The sequence below is a fragment of the Rhincodon typus genome, chromosome 12, assembly GCF_021869965.1.
Source record: "Rhincodon typus isolate 14 chromosome 12, sRhiTyp1.1, whole genome shotgun sequence".
Classification (NCBI taxonomy): Eukaryota; Metazoa; Chordata; class Chondrichthyes; order Orectolobiformes; family Rhincodontidae; genus Rhincodon; species Rhincodon typus.
This window is the reverse complement of record NC_063343.1, coordinates 62,830,334-62,845,064: the sequence shown is the minus strand read 5'-3', so window position 1 is coordinate 62,845,064 and position 14,731 is coordinate 62,830,334. Positions and strand designations below refer to the sequence as shown.

The following is a 14,731-nucleotide window of genomic DNA, read 5'->3' as shown; positions in this document are numbered from 1 at the left end:
AAATGCTGGCCTTGCCAGTGATGCCTATAAATGAATGCAAAATAACATAAACAGGCCACAAAACTAGAAACTTGCCACCTTACCATTTTTCCCGGGTATTCCCACTGAAAGTCAACAACAACATTGAATTCTGCCTCGACAATGCAGTTCAGTACCAGCTTCTTCCCTGCCACCAGTTCAGTGTGATTAGGCTTCAGTGTAAACTTGTATATCAGTTGTCCTTTGGAAAAAAACAGATTGGGAACAAGAACCAGATCCCATGGTTAAAAAATATTTTGGTCAAGATCAAAATAAAAACCAAAAGAACTGCGGATGCTGTAAATCAGGAACAAAAAAAGAAGTTGCTGGAAAACCTCAGCAGGTCTGGACCTGAAATGTTAACTCTGACTTTTTGTTTTCTCCACAGATGCTGGCAGACCTGCTGAGCTTTTCCAGCAACTACTGTTTTGGTCAAGATCAGGCTGTTTTGGCTCTAGTAATATGTAACGAGGCAGCTTTAACAAATGATCCCAAAGTAATTGGTCCCCTAGGAAACAGTAACCGTAACATAGTGGAACTTAGCATTCAGTCTGAGAAGGAGAAACTTGGGTTGGAAACAACTGTGCTAAACTAAATCACGATAATTCTAAAGGAATGAAGGTAGGGTTGGCTGAGGTGGACTGGGAAAGGAAATTAGCAGAAAAGGTGGTTGATCAACAATGGCCAACATTTAACAAAATAGTTAATTACTCATAACAATGATATAACCAAGTGAAGAAGAAGGATTCTAGGAAGGGTATACACTGACCATGATTAACCAAAGTAGTTAATCATAGCATCAAACTGAAAGGACAAACGTACAATGTGGCAAAGTTTAAAGGAATGTTTTAAAATGAATAAAAGATGATGAAAAAAGAGACAGAAAACACTTTGAGAGCAAACCTCTGTGTAATATTAAAAATGGATAGTAACAGCTTCATCAAATATAGAAAATGAAGGGCAGAGGCCAAGGTGAGCATAGGTCACTTAGAGAATGAGGCTGGGGAAATTATAATGGGGAACTGACAGAGGAGTTGAATAAATACGTTGCAACTGTCTTCATGTTAGAGGACACTGATAGCTTTCCAAAACTACTAGATGATCAGGGACAAAAGAGCAGGAAGAAGAAAATATAACTATCAGTAGAGAAAAAGTACTAAGCTAAAGGCTGCTGGGTCCCATGGACCTGGTGGGTTGCATCCTAAGATTTCAAAGGAACTAGCTACAAAGATTACTGGCAGCAATCACTAACCATAGGCCAGTTAACAACATCTGTCATTGGGATAATGTTCAAATCTCTGAAAAAGAATGTAACGACAGAGCATTTAGAAATACTGTTATGTTCCCAGCTGACAGGCAAATCAAATCCCAGACTGAAATCTGGCTTGTAGATCACTTTTTTTTTGGTTTAATGTGGTCGCATTTCATTGAAACACAAAGCACACAATGCCACAGATTTGGTTCTGACAAACCAAAATAAAAGTCTATTCTGCAAAAGAAATGAAGAAAAATGTAGAATAAACCAAACTATTTACATAGAACCCAAGTTTAAAGATTTTGGAATTTACCCAGTAAAATACTATTGCATTAATCCCAACAACACTCCTTGACAGTACTCACACTTTACAGTACTTGCAGATGGATTATAATGTGAGAAAATGTGAAGTTATGCACATTGGCAGGAAGAACAGAGAAACTGAATATTATTTAAATTCAGAGTGGGATATCAAGTCAGTGTTGCCAAGTTGGACCGAAAGGTCTGTTTCGGTGCTGAATAATTCAATGTCTCTATTAAAATACCAATGTCTGGCTAAAACTATCTAAGACACTAGATAGATCACACCGAGAATACCAAGGACAGCTTTGGTCCCCTTATCTAAGCAAAGCTATGTTAGCATTGGAAGCAGTCCAGGACAGGTTCACTGGGTTGCTCCCAGGTATGGAAGGATTTTCTTATGAGGAAAGGTTGAGTAACTTCAGCCTGTACTCCTTGGGAGTTTAGAAGAAGATTCTTGAAGGGCTTGATGTGGTGGGTGCTGAGAGGCCGTTTCCTTTTGTAGGAGAGTCGAGGACCAGAGGGCATAATCACAGAGTAAGGGGTCATCCATTTAAGACAGAGATGAGGAGGAATTTATCCTCTCCGAGGCTCATATATCTGTGGAATTCTTTGTCAGAAAGGGCAATAGAAGCTAGGTTTTAAAGGATATTTAAGGCTGAGATTTCTAATCAATAAGTCAGTGTGGGGATAAGGCAGGAAAGTGGAGTTCAGGATCATCAGATCATTCAAAGTTTCATTGCGTGGTGGAGCAGACGTGATGGGCTGAATGGCATACTATGTCTTATGGTCTTCTGGACTAACACAGCATGAACACCCCTAAAATGTCACTCTTCCTGTTTCAGGAATCCAGGTCAGAGTGGCCGGAAATTCCACTCATGCATATTAACTTTCATTTGAGGACAGGGAATGACCTAGTGGTATTATCACTGGACTGTTAATCCAGAGACCCAGGTAATGTTCTGGGGACATAGGTTCAAATCCTGCCTAAGCAGATGGTGGAATTTGAATTCAATAAATATCTGAAATTAAGAGTCTAATAGTCACCATGAATCTATTAGGGGCGGCATAGTGGCTCAGTGGTTAGCACTGCTGCCTCACAGCACCAGGGACTGGGGTTTGATTCCACCCTCAGGCAACTGTCTGTGTGGAGTTTGCACATTCACCCAGTGTCTGCGTAGATTTCCTCCAGGTGCTCCGGTTTCCTCCCACAGTCCAAAGATGTGCAGGCTAGGTGGATTGGCCATGATGAATTGCCCGTAGTGATCAGGGATGTGTAGCTTAGGTGGGTTATAGGGGAATGGGTCTGGGTGGGATGCTCTGCGGTTCGGTGTGGACTTGTTGGGCCGAAGGGCCTGTTTCCACATTGTAGGGATTCTATGAGATGAGAATTTTTTTTAGGAATAGGAGGAGGACTAACAACTCCTCTCACCTGTTCTGCTAATCAAGGTGAAGTTATTTTTACTCCATTTAATCTTCCTTATCAAAGTTTATCAATCCCAGATTTGAAACTTTCAACTACTTTTTTTAAAGTATTACTGCACAGAAGTAGTCCATATTGGTCTTTAGCCTTTACATGAGCCTCCTTCCATTCTACTTTATCTAACTCTCAACAAGTCCTTCTCTTCCCTTCTCACTCACTAATCAACTTTTCCTTAAGTATCAAAACCATTCATCTCAACCTCTTGTATAAAGGGATATAATACACACATAATATATTGTTGGATTTGGATTTCAAGGAGGTGGATTAAGTCAGAGTCAATTCACAGTGACTTAAACTTCCACGAGATCATGTGGTTGCATCAGAGTTTCTGGGAGAACTCCTGTATTTTTAACTGATAAAATATTTATACTCTTGGCCTCATGACAGATGGAATAAACACACCACAGCAATCAGTTTAATTCTGACTTCAGAATAGAATTTCAAAGTTTAGGTGCGGAAGAGACCTGAATCCAGTTCGGAGGATTGTTTCTTCTGACAGGAGAATAAATTCAGTTCAGAGGAACCAGTCACTTCAGCAGGTAGTTTTTACTGGAGCTTCAGGCCAGGAGAATTTGGACGTAAATCTTCAAGATATTAAAACCGAAAAAGTCCATCAGAATTGTGATATGTTCAGGCTTCCAGACCCAGAAAAAAATTGGAAAAACACGGTCTTGACAATGCAGGGGAAAGAAATTGGGGAGCGTCACTTAAGTAAAGATTTAAAAAAAGTTGAGATGTTTCCATATGACTGGGTCTTTGTAATGGATGGTGTTGGAAAACAGGTTGAAGCTCTGATTCAACCGTTGTGTTAACATATATATGTATATATATATAGAGAAAGCTTTGTTTACTTTTCCTTCTCGGCATACGCTTGTTAAAGAACATTTACGGTCTGGTGCAAATATGTTTCAATGACTAATTATTAGCCAGGTAACAATTTAAATATTTAATCTATCAAGCCAGGTTTCATTCTAGGATCTGACTTGTCCAGTATTACCATTAGTTCAGATCATAGCACTCTCTCTGTGTTAGCCAGTTCCAATTTTTCATCACTTTCTCAACAAAGAAGTCCCTCCTGGATTTATCAGTGACTATCTCAGGGTTATACCCTATAGTTATATTCTCCTTCACAAGTGGAAATGTCTTTTTTTACCTCATCGCTATGAAACTCTTTCATAAACTCAAAGACTTCAATTAAATCAACCCTTGGTCTTCTATCCTCTTAAGAAAGGAACCACACTTCAATCTTTTCCCAGAGATATAACCTCCCAAGACTAATGTTATTCCAAAAGTTCATCACCCTCTCCATTGCCTTTCTGATTTTTAATATAGAGACTAGAACAGTTCACAGTACACCAGGGTGCTTAACAAAGTTTTGATTCAGGTTTATCATACCTTCCATGGTTTTCAATTCTATGCCTCTAGAAATGAATTCCAGTGTTTGATCTTGACAAGCTACTGGCTTCTGTGCATAAGATTGTAAAACTGTAACCCTGACGGAAACAGCTGAGAAATAAGCATCTTACCTGTGACCTGGATGAAGAAGGGTGATGTTTTATACAGTGTGCCACCGACAACAGTTTCGCAGGAAACATATAGTAAGTCTTCAATTTTGTGTCGTAAGACAATCATTCCCTCTTTATTATTCCATATCACGTCTTTACCATTGGGATAAAGTGTCCTTGATGTAAGACCCTAGCAAATTGTGATCAAAAGAAAGTCGATGAGATGGATTGATGCGGGAACTGGGTCAGTTCAGTTAGATCTTATTAGGTTATGGAGCAAACATGAAGGAACCAAATGGTTTATGTTGCTACATCTTATATTCTAATCTATTAGCAGAAAGATCAGTTTCAAAGGAACAATACAAATCAAAATTCTGGTCCAACCATAAGTTGAAACGATTTCACATTCCCCAACTCACATTCACCAGCCCAAATGGGTAAAATATTTAGAAAAGACTTCTTTTTACGCTGTGCCACTTAAATCCTTTAGAATTGTATCTGGAGGGATTTCTGAGTGGAAAAAAGATCAGGGATTACACAGAGAGTATAGACTGAGATAATCAATGTTACATTTGGGTTTGAAAGGGTCTGAAAGGGTTAATACTTGATTGAGTGCAGTAACCTCTGCCCATTGTGATTTTCTCATGGGACTTGGTCACAGTAAAGAAGTAGTTTGTGAGAGACAGACCTGAGCCTAATGTGCTCTAACAGTCTCTGTAGTAATGTAGATCAGACTCATGTAACCTGGAAATGTTGTAGTAATGCAATAACCATCCTATTGGTTACTCAACAAGACTCTTTGAGTTAGACCAGAAAAATGGATGTCCTCATCCAATCTCAATGGGGAGGCAATGGCCTAGTGGTATTATTGCTGGACTGTTAATCCAGAGATGCAGGTAATGTCCTGGGGATCTGGGTTCGAATCCTGCTATGGCAGATAGTGGAATTTGAATTCAATAAATATCTGGAAATAAGAATATAATGATGACTGTGAATCCATTGCTGATTGTTGGAAAAACCCATCTGGTTCACTAATGTCCTTTAGGGAAGGAAACTGCTATCCTTACCTGGTCTGGCCTACATGTGACTCCAGACCCACAGCAATGTGACTGACTCACAACTGCCTTCTGGGAAAATTAGGGATGGGCAATAAATGCTGCCTAGCCAGTGATGCCCTCATCCCGTGAATGAATAAAGGAAAAAACTCACTTTGCTTGAATAAATCCACATATACACACACCGCAGTGACCCAAAAAACAGATACTAGTGATGACAACAAATCCTTTAAACTCATGGTAACACAGAAGAATATTTCAGAGAATGACACAGAAACCATTTCAGGCCCGACAGAAGATATGCACAAACAGAGAAATCTGTAGCTCTAAGACAGAAGGTACAGGCTACAACAAGAGGTAGTGAGTAATTAGTTCTGAGTCCAAGTTGAGCCAGTGAGCTGACAGGACATCGAGAGTCGTGTGTATCAAACAAACAATCTCTTTACAGCAAGGGAAATGTTAAAATACACAGTAATTCAGGCTGAAAGAACAGTAATTATATGAAACATTGCAGCTCCAATCAGGCATTGCGGTCATTTCATGCGGATACTTTGAGGAAGGGCCAAAAAAACTGCAAAACTAAGAAAGCCATAAAACAGAACTCATATATTCCAGGAGTGGAGAGCTGGGAAAATCATAAGACAAGACCCTTAAAGCAGAGAAGCATTGGGTAATTTAAGGGAGTATTTAATTTTGCTCCATGATCGTTTTTTTAGGAAGTGAAGAGAAAGCAGCAAAGATCATAGCGAGGTTCCAAAATGTGGGGAAACCTGCCTTTCAGCATCAAAGCACTGGGCAGCTATCATAAAACATATTGAAGGAATTTAAAATACCCAATCACATGAGGTGGCTATGGCATTAGAAATAGCATTGCTGGGAAGTTTAATATCGGAGATAGGCCATATAGAATAGTAACTTGGACATCCTGGAGAGAAAAATTCTGGAAGTGAAGAATAGCTTCCAAACTGGAAAGTAAGATAGAAGCTGAATGAGGAAATATACACTACTTATAGCCCATGCATGGTATCTATCCCTCTGTTTGCCTCACATTCATGTTTTATCAAGATATGCCTTAAATGTTGCAAATCTGCCTGCTTTTACCACCTCCACTGACAGTGTGTTCCAGGCACCCACCACCCTTTGTGTGAAAAATTTTCCCTGCACTTCTCCATTAATCTTCCCCCTCCCACCTTGAACCTGCGCCCTTTACTAGTTCACCTTTCCATCCTGGGAAAAAGCCTCTGACTATCTTGGCACAAGTGATCTACATTCATTTCTTAAGGTTCAGAACCATGAAAGACCTACCAGATTAGCTGATGGAATTGGTACTGCAGATAATAAAAGTATCTGTTAATGCTATGGAGAGAAGAAATCTCACAAGCGTGAACAGTGCCCAGCTTTTCAATTGTGAGGAAGGAGGTCTCCTTCAAAAAGTCTTCGCTGAAAAAATATTGCTCACAGCTGACAGAGGTGCAGCTACATGGTGGAGGGGACATTGCATGTAACACTAAAGTATGCTATGAACAAGTATCCAACATAGAGAACAACAAATACTTGAAAACCTACCAGCACTTCAAAATCAAGAACTCTCACCCCTGAGTAGAAGGGTGTGTATTGGTCTCAATCTTATTCAAAAGATAGAAGATTAAACAACAAAAGGGTAAAGAAGAAAACATAAGAATGTTTTGATGGCTTCTGCATGCTTGTAGCAAAACCTAAACAAGAAGTAGAATCGCCTGAAGTTATTTACTTTGGAGTAAGGAATTTGTTTCATATTTTAAAGCGTAGAAGCATAGAATCCCTACAGCATGGGAGCAGGCCATTTGCCCCATCGAGTCCACACAGACCCTCCGAAGAGCATCCCACCCGGACCCACCCCCTACATTTCCCACCTTAGACACTATGGGCAATTTCCCATGGCTAATCCACCTAACTTGCACATCTTTGGACTGTGGGAGGAAACCAGAGCACCCATAGGAATGGAAATCTGTGACCGTAGTGGTTTGGCTGAAATGTTTTCCTCCTGCTGTTAGAATTGAATAAAGTCAGATTGCCAGACAGCATAGTGAATGACTATCTACTCCAAACTAAAGTCTGCCACCAGGGGCTGAGGTGATTGGGAAAGGAAACATCAAACAAAATATCCCACCTCTACCTTCCATTGAAGAACCCTCAACAACAGAGTAAAGGGTGTCACATTGAGCAAGAGTGAACCTCAAGAATACACCTTCAGGTAACACAATTGTGGAGATGAACAAGCTGGCTTTGCTATTAATTCAATCACTAAGAGAGAAAGAGAAATCGCAAAATATCCAAAGAATTGAATTAATTAGGATACCTATTTCAACATAGATCTAAAGGGGGAAATAAAAAAAATGCCATTCACACAAAATTGAAGATGTTGTACTTGTAATTCCACAGAAGACACCACTAAGAAGAAGCAAAGATCCAAGATATTGTAAAGAATAAAAACTTCCTGCTACAGCAGGGACTACACTGACAGCTTCATAGAATAGAAAGATATCAACAAAGTCCTCCATGAAGAAATCTAATTCAAGAGACACTTATAGACCACAGAGCCTCGAGAAGACAGTTCAAGTCAATAACTTAACAAATGGTCATTCTTCCAAATCCAAAGACCGCAAGTTTGGGGAGTAGAGATAACACACAGTGTGGAGCTGGAGGAGCACAGCAGGCCAGGCAGCATCAGAGGAGCAGGAAAGTTGACGTTTCAGGTCGGGACCCTTCTTCAGACCCTTTCTTCAGAAAAATTGCTAAAAAAAGTTTGGGGAGTACACTGAAACCTCCAGATCACCTCAATTTGTAAAGTCAAAGATTTGGGTGTAGATGGGGTAGTGGTAAATGTAAATATTTTAAAAATATATAACAATATAATAATTATGAGAGAAAAAAGACTTTGGCGGTGATGGTTGTATATGAGTCCAGAAGGATTAATATTTGTTTGACTGCAGCAAGCACCACCCACTGTGATGATGTTACAGAGATTTGGTCAGAGTAAAGAAAGAGCTTGTCAGGGACAGGCCTGGGATTAGTGTCTATTGACAGCCTCTGCAGTAATGTATGTTTGATGGATGTATCCCAGAGAAAGAAAAGCCAAGATCATGGCATGGTGGCACAATGGTTAGCATTGCTGCCTCACAGCGCCAGGGACCCGGGTTCGATTCCACCCTCGGGCAACTGTCTGTGTGAAGTTTGCATATTCTCCCTGTGTCTGCATGGGTTTCCTCTGGGTGCTCTGGTTTCCTCCCACAGTCCAAAGATGTGCAGGCTAGGTGGATTGGCCACTCTAAATAGCCTGTAGTGTTCGGGGATGTATAGATTAGGTGGGTTATAGCGGGGTGGGTCTGGGTGGGATGCTTTGAGGTTCAGTGTGGACTGGTTGGGCCGAAGGGCCTGTTTCCACACTGTAGGGATTCTATGATTCTATCATGCATTCAGCCAAGAGGAGAAGCCCGACAGAGTAGCTGCCCAATCTGATCCTAGGGGCGCCATCAGGCAGTGGCCAGGAACATGGGATGGCTTCATCAGGCAGCTTGAAACCCACAGGTAAAAGCATGCTGGCACAGACCCCAGGCACAGGCCCTCCGCCTTCATGCATGGAGGGTCCACTGTCATGACTTAACTAAGAAAAATGCCCAGCCCATCACATGTGCATTACCAAAGGTTCCTTAGGTCGCAACTTTCAAACCCACTACAATCTAGAAGAACAAGGGCAGCATATACTTAGGAACATCTCCACCTGCAAGTTCCCCTCCTCACCATCCTGGCTTGGAAACATTTTACCATTCCTTCCTGCAACTCCCTTCTTAAAGTAATGTGAATGTTCCTACTGCACATTATCTGTAGTGGTTCAAGAAGGCAGCTCACCACCACCTTCTCAAGGGCAGCTAGGGATGGGCGATAATTGTCATTCCAGCCAGCGATGTCCACATCCCATGAATGAATAAAAAGTATAAAAATTCAAATTGACCACCAAGATGACAGCTTGCCTGTCTGACTGCTATTCATGACAAAAGAAATTAACATCAGGTCTTATCAATAGCGGGACATGATTCAATTTATTGTAACACATTTAACTTAAACAATAGAGAACAAGATTACTGATCGACAGCTATACAATTTAAACTCTACCCTTTAAAAACTCAAGCTCCTCGTGTACTCATTCAGAATGAAGACAGACATAAGACAGACAGTTTGACACATATGATGGGTGTAAAACATACGGTCAGGGAACCAAATTCTGAGGATTAAAAGTTCCAGATTGCAAGGATGTGTCAGATAGTCTCTCACAGTTCCTCCTGACTTTAGTAATGATGACACAATGTTGTCTGTAAGATTGTTCTTCACACTGATTTGATGGACCTAGGTCTTTCCTTTTTTGGTATCTTTCTTTTAATTTTCCTTGTTGTACTCACAGCAGGAGAAGTTGGGGGGGGTGGGGGGGGGGGGAAAGGGTGAAGAAAGAGATGTTTTCAGTTTGCTGGCTCGGGATGTCTGACTGCACTATGAACATATTTTAGATATTTTTAAATCAATTTGTTCCATTGTGTTATGACATCAGAGTAGGTGGGACTTAAACCCGGGCCTCCTGGTTCAGAGGTAGGGCCAGTGCCACTACACCACATGAGCCCTTCTGACTGCTCTGTGTTTACAGATTTGTAATAAGTTACAGCTGGACCAATCTAACGGCTGTCTTTAGGCTATCTTCCCTCAACTTTGACTCGACAATGTGTCAGTCTCACTGCTTCAAAAGCAACATTGTCTTGCACAGCTAAAAATGTTCACCACTTAAATTTCCAGATGGCAAAACTTGCCTGGTATTTCAGTTAAATAGCAATGTGCAACTGCATTCCAGTTTATATTCTAAAAGGGACAAATATGTGACCCTTTACATAACTATGGAAAGTACTGTAAGTAGAATGTTAATTTTCAAAATTATTTTATTTTAACATTTATTTAGTTTACCAATGTAGGAATTGGGTACTTAAAGTATTTTTTTGCAACCCAGCACTTACAACTATAATATTTAACTTCTTTATTGCTAAGGAAGTCCCTACAGAGCCTACATCCAGTTATGACACTTATTCTTATAGAAATGAATGATTCATGTAAAGTTTGTTCACTTAAAGTTGTGGTTTTCAGTAATACAAACCCTAACTTTAAGTTAGGGTGCCTTGTATCTCTGTAACATTTACTTTGTCCCCAGAGGACAAAGTAAGTGAATTGTACTTGACACCCATGCAAGACTAATTGGTTTGAGACTTGTCAACAGAAATAGTTCGGCATAAATGGTGCAGAAATATGTTACCCCCTAGAATAAAATAAGCAGCCCTCATTGCCTGGCAGAACACCCCAAGGTCACAAGTCAAGAACACACTAATACAATAGCTCAAGGCTGACACCCAAAGGCAAATCTGGAGAATGAAGGACAAGAGGGGATGGAAAGTTTGAGGGATCTAATGATATGCCGATTATTGCAGCATGCAAAGGATAGTGAGTGGCTTTGAGGGGAACTTGCAGGTGGTGGTGTATGCTGCCCTTGTCCTTCCAGATTGTAGTGGAGTTGGAAGTTGCTGTCTAAGGAACCTTTGGTGACAGGCTTGAAGAATAGTGGGACCTCATCAAAGAGTAACTGTTGTCTCTTCTGAATATTAAATACCACCTAGATACCACCTCAGTTGTCTCCATGCCAAAAGTAAACTAATTGCTATAGGCATTAATGATCTCAACTGGGGGTGGCAGCAGTGGCCTTGCCTACTCTTCACAAGATTTGCAAGCCACACTCAATAACATCAATTCTACATGCTAGGAACAAGTACTGGACATTACATTAGCCTCAGATGGAATATTGCTTCCAGTTCTGGGTATTGCATTTTTGGGCTGATGTGAAAGCATAAGGGAGGAAGCAGAGGGAGTTTACAAGGCTGGTTCCAGGAATGAGGAATTTCAGTCATGAAGATAGATTGGAGACTTTACAACTGTCTTTGTTGGAGAAGAGAAGACGGACAGCATATCCAGTTGAAGTATTCAGATTCATGAGCGGTCTGGACAGAGTAAATGGGGAAAAAATGTCCCCCCTACCCTTGAAGGAATCAAGACTAAGATGGCATTATAGTGATTGTAATGAGGTCAGCCAGGTGGACTTCACAGAATATGAAACACCCTAATAGGGGCTGTTAATCTGCTCCAATTAGGGAGTCCTGGCCAACAGACATAAATTGGAGTGTTAGAGTTTCTGCTCACTCTGAGAGCTGGCTCTGAGGAAGCTGGATCAGTGTCAAGGACTCCCAACATGTAAATAAAGGGTGACTTCGTGATGGGAAAGCGGTCTCTGTGGAGTTATTTCAGGCACATGTAAAAAATAATTAGAAAAGAAGCAAAGTGACCTGAGGAAAATAGCTTGAGTCATTAGGATCTGGAGTGCAGAATCTGAGAGTGTAGTGAGGCACGTTCAGTCAAGTTATTAGATGGGAATTAAATGGTTACTTGAAAAGGAAGCATATATAGGGTTACGAGAAGTAGGCAGGACAATAGCAAAAAAATCGATGCTCATTTGGAGAGCTGGCACAGACATGATGGGCCAAATAGCCTCCTCCTGCACTGTAATAATTCTGTGATACATAGAAGAAAATCTGCATGTTCTTGAATGTTGTCAAAATAAAACTCATATCATCCCGTGCCTGGTATTCAGAACAGTCCACCTCTCATATTTATTGAAGTGGAAGCTTGGACTATCTCAGCACCTCCCATAATTTGGCAGCACCTCTTTCACTGGACCAGCATTGGATCACCTACGCCAGCTTAGCCTTTTACAAACCACTGCAGCAAGTGTTTGATAACAAACTCCTCATCAGGTCAACAAAAGGCTCAGTGTAAAAGGCATTTGTCATCATTACCCTCCTGTACTGCAGTGAGACCCACTCTTTATTAATTATGCCAAATGATTTCAAATGATTTCATATGATTTCGAAGTTTGAAGTTTACTTCCAATTCCATAGTTCAAATCATCTGTGTAAGTTGTGGCCAACATCTCTGTGTTGAACATTCCCAATAACTGAGCATCCACAGCTCTCTGGTGTAAGGAATTCCAAAGATTCACATCTCTGAGTGAAGGAATTTCTCCCAATCTCAGTCCAAAATGATTTCAGTCCTAAACCTTTGAAACAGGATTCCATTATCTTTCCTACGATGTGTGTCTAAGTATTGTTTTCAATACGCTCCGATGAAATGCCTTGGGTGTGTTCATGACATCACAGGTGCTATACAAATGCAAGTAACAATTGGATGAAAACCGTAAAAATAAATTCCGGTGGTAAATACATGCCAGTAAAGTGACTCACCAATCGCAGTGTGACATTGAGATACGGGATAGACACTGGGCAGGGCACAGTAACTGTTGGGCTGTTTACGATTAACACGGGTGAGATTTGGGTACCATTCGGCGATGTGTTGAAAAATGGGTTCTGGAAATCTGAAAATAATGAAGAAGCAGTTACATTTTGCACATCAAAATAACATATTGAGGACTAGATTCAATTCCTGAGTCCCTCCCACTCCTGACTCTGCGTTTGAACCTTAACACTTTATAAAATTTACTTGTGAAATGTGGGCGTTGCTGGCTGGACCAACTTTTATTGCCCATCCCTAGCTGCCATTGAGAAGGTGGTGTAGAGCTGTCTTCTTGAACGGCTGCAGTCCTCCTGCTGTGGGTAGACCCACAATGCCATTAAGCAAGGAATCCCATGATGTTGACCCAGTGATAGTGAAGGAACGGTGATATATTTCCAAGTCAGGATGGTGCGTGGCTTGGAGGGGAACTCGCAGATGGTGGTGTTCCCATGTGTCTGCTGCCCTCTTCCTTCCAGATGTAAGGGGTCAATGGTTTGGAAAGTGCTGCCTGAGGATCTTTTGTGAATTTCTGCAGTGCATCTTGTAGATAGTGCACACTGCTGCTGCTGAGCGTCGGTGGTGGAGGGAGTGGATACCTGTGGATAGACCATAGAACACTTCAGCACAGTATAGGCCCTTCGGCCCACGATGTTGTGCTGACCTAATATCCTACTCTAAGATCAAACTAACCTGCATACCCTTCTTTTTACTATCATCCATGTGCTTATCCAAGAGTCGCTTAAATGTCCCTAGTTCAAATCATCTGTGCAATTTATGGCCAACATCTCTGCGTTGAATATTCTCAGTAACTGAGCATCCACAGGATGTGGTGCCAATCAAGTGGGTTGCTTTGTCCTGGATGATGTCAAGCATCCAGAATGTTGTTGGAGCTGCACCCATCCAGGGCAAGTGGGGAGTATTCCATCACACTCCTAACTTGTGCCTTGTAGATGGTAGCCAGGCTCTGGGGAGTCAGGGGTGACAATTATACATTGTCAAATCAACACATCAGGACAATGTTGCTGGGAGAACCTCCCACTTGACCTCAGGATCAGAGCAGTCATGGTGCTTGAATTATGTTGAGCCTCTCCTAAATATTCTGAGGACTTTCCAGTTCTTCCTCCAGCCTGGGTGCCTTATGTTGCCTGTGGGTTTGTTAATCACATCTTTGGGTCCAATAACAGCCCAATGAAAGGTCCATCTGATGTAATGCCTTGTCTTCTCTTTCAGAAACCTGTGTTATTACTAACTCTTGCAGCAAGGAACATAGTGAGGGAGACAGCGTCTGAGTGAGACAGAGACCACTTGGGGATTTCGTTCAAACTGGAAATCGCGTTTGTAAATCCTTTTCATGTTCAATTTTAGAAATAAAAAAGAATAAAAAGTTCTGGAGAAACTCAGCAGGTCTGGCAGCATCTATGGAGAGAGAAACAGAGTTAAGAGTCTAGTATTTCTCCTATTTAGAACACAACTGTTTTATTTCAGAATTCCAACATCTGTAGTACTTTGCTTCACTGTTAGTGTGTGTTAGAGTCTCTGAAACAGAACTAACAGATTTTCGGTAATTTAAGGCAGCCCAGTTTGACCGGCCCACTTAGACAGGCCCAGTGAGACCGGCCCAGTGAGACAGGCCCAGTGAGACCGGCCCAGTCAGTCCGGCCCAGTGAGACAGGCCCAGTTAGTCCGGCCCAGTGAGACAGGCCCA

At 41.3% G+C, this 14,731-nt stretch overlaps 1 protein-coding gene across 1 annotated transcript in view; it reads right to left on the bottom strand.

Annotated features, from left to right (window-relative positions):
• LOC109927679 (fms related receptor tyrosine kinase 4) overlaps positions 1 to 14,731 on the bottom strand; it is a 183,642-nt gene that overhangs the window by 103,424 nt on the left and 65,487 nt on the right. Inside the window, exons 2-4 of the mRNA XM_048603482.1 lie at positions 12,978 to 13,108; positions 4,583 to 4,751; positions 84 to 220 (exon numbers count right to left, since the gene is read on the bottom strand). Coding sequence (XP_048459439.1) covers positions 84 to 220; positions 4,583 to 4,751; positions 12,978 to 13,108 — 437 coding nt within the window. The remainder of the gene's footprint in view (positions 1 to 83; positions 221 to 4,582; positions 4,752 to 12,977; positions 13,109 to 14,731) is intronic.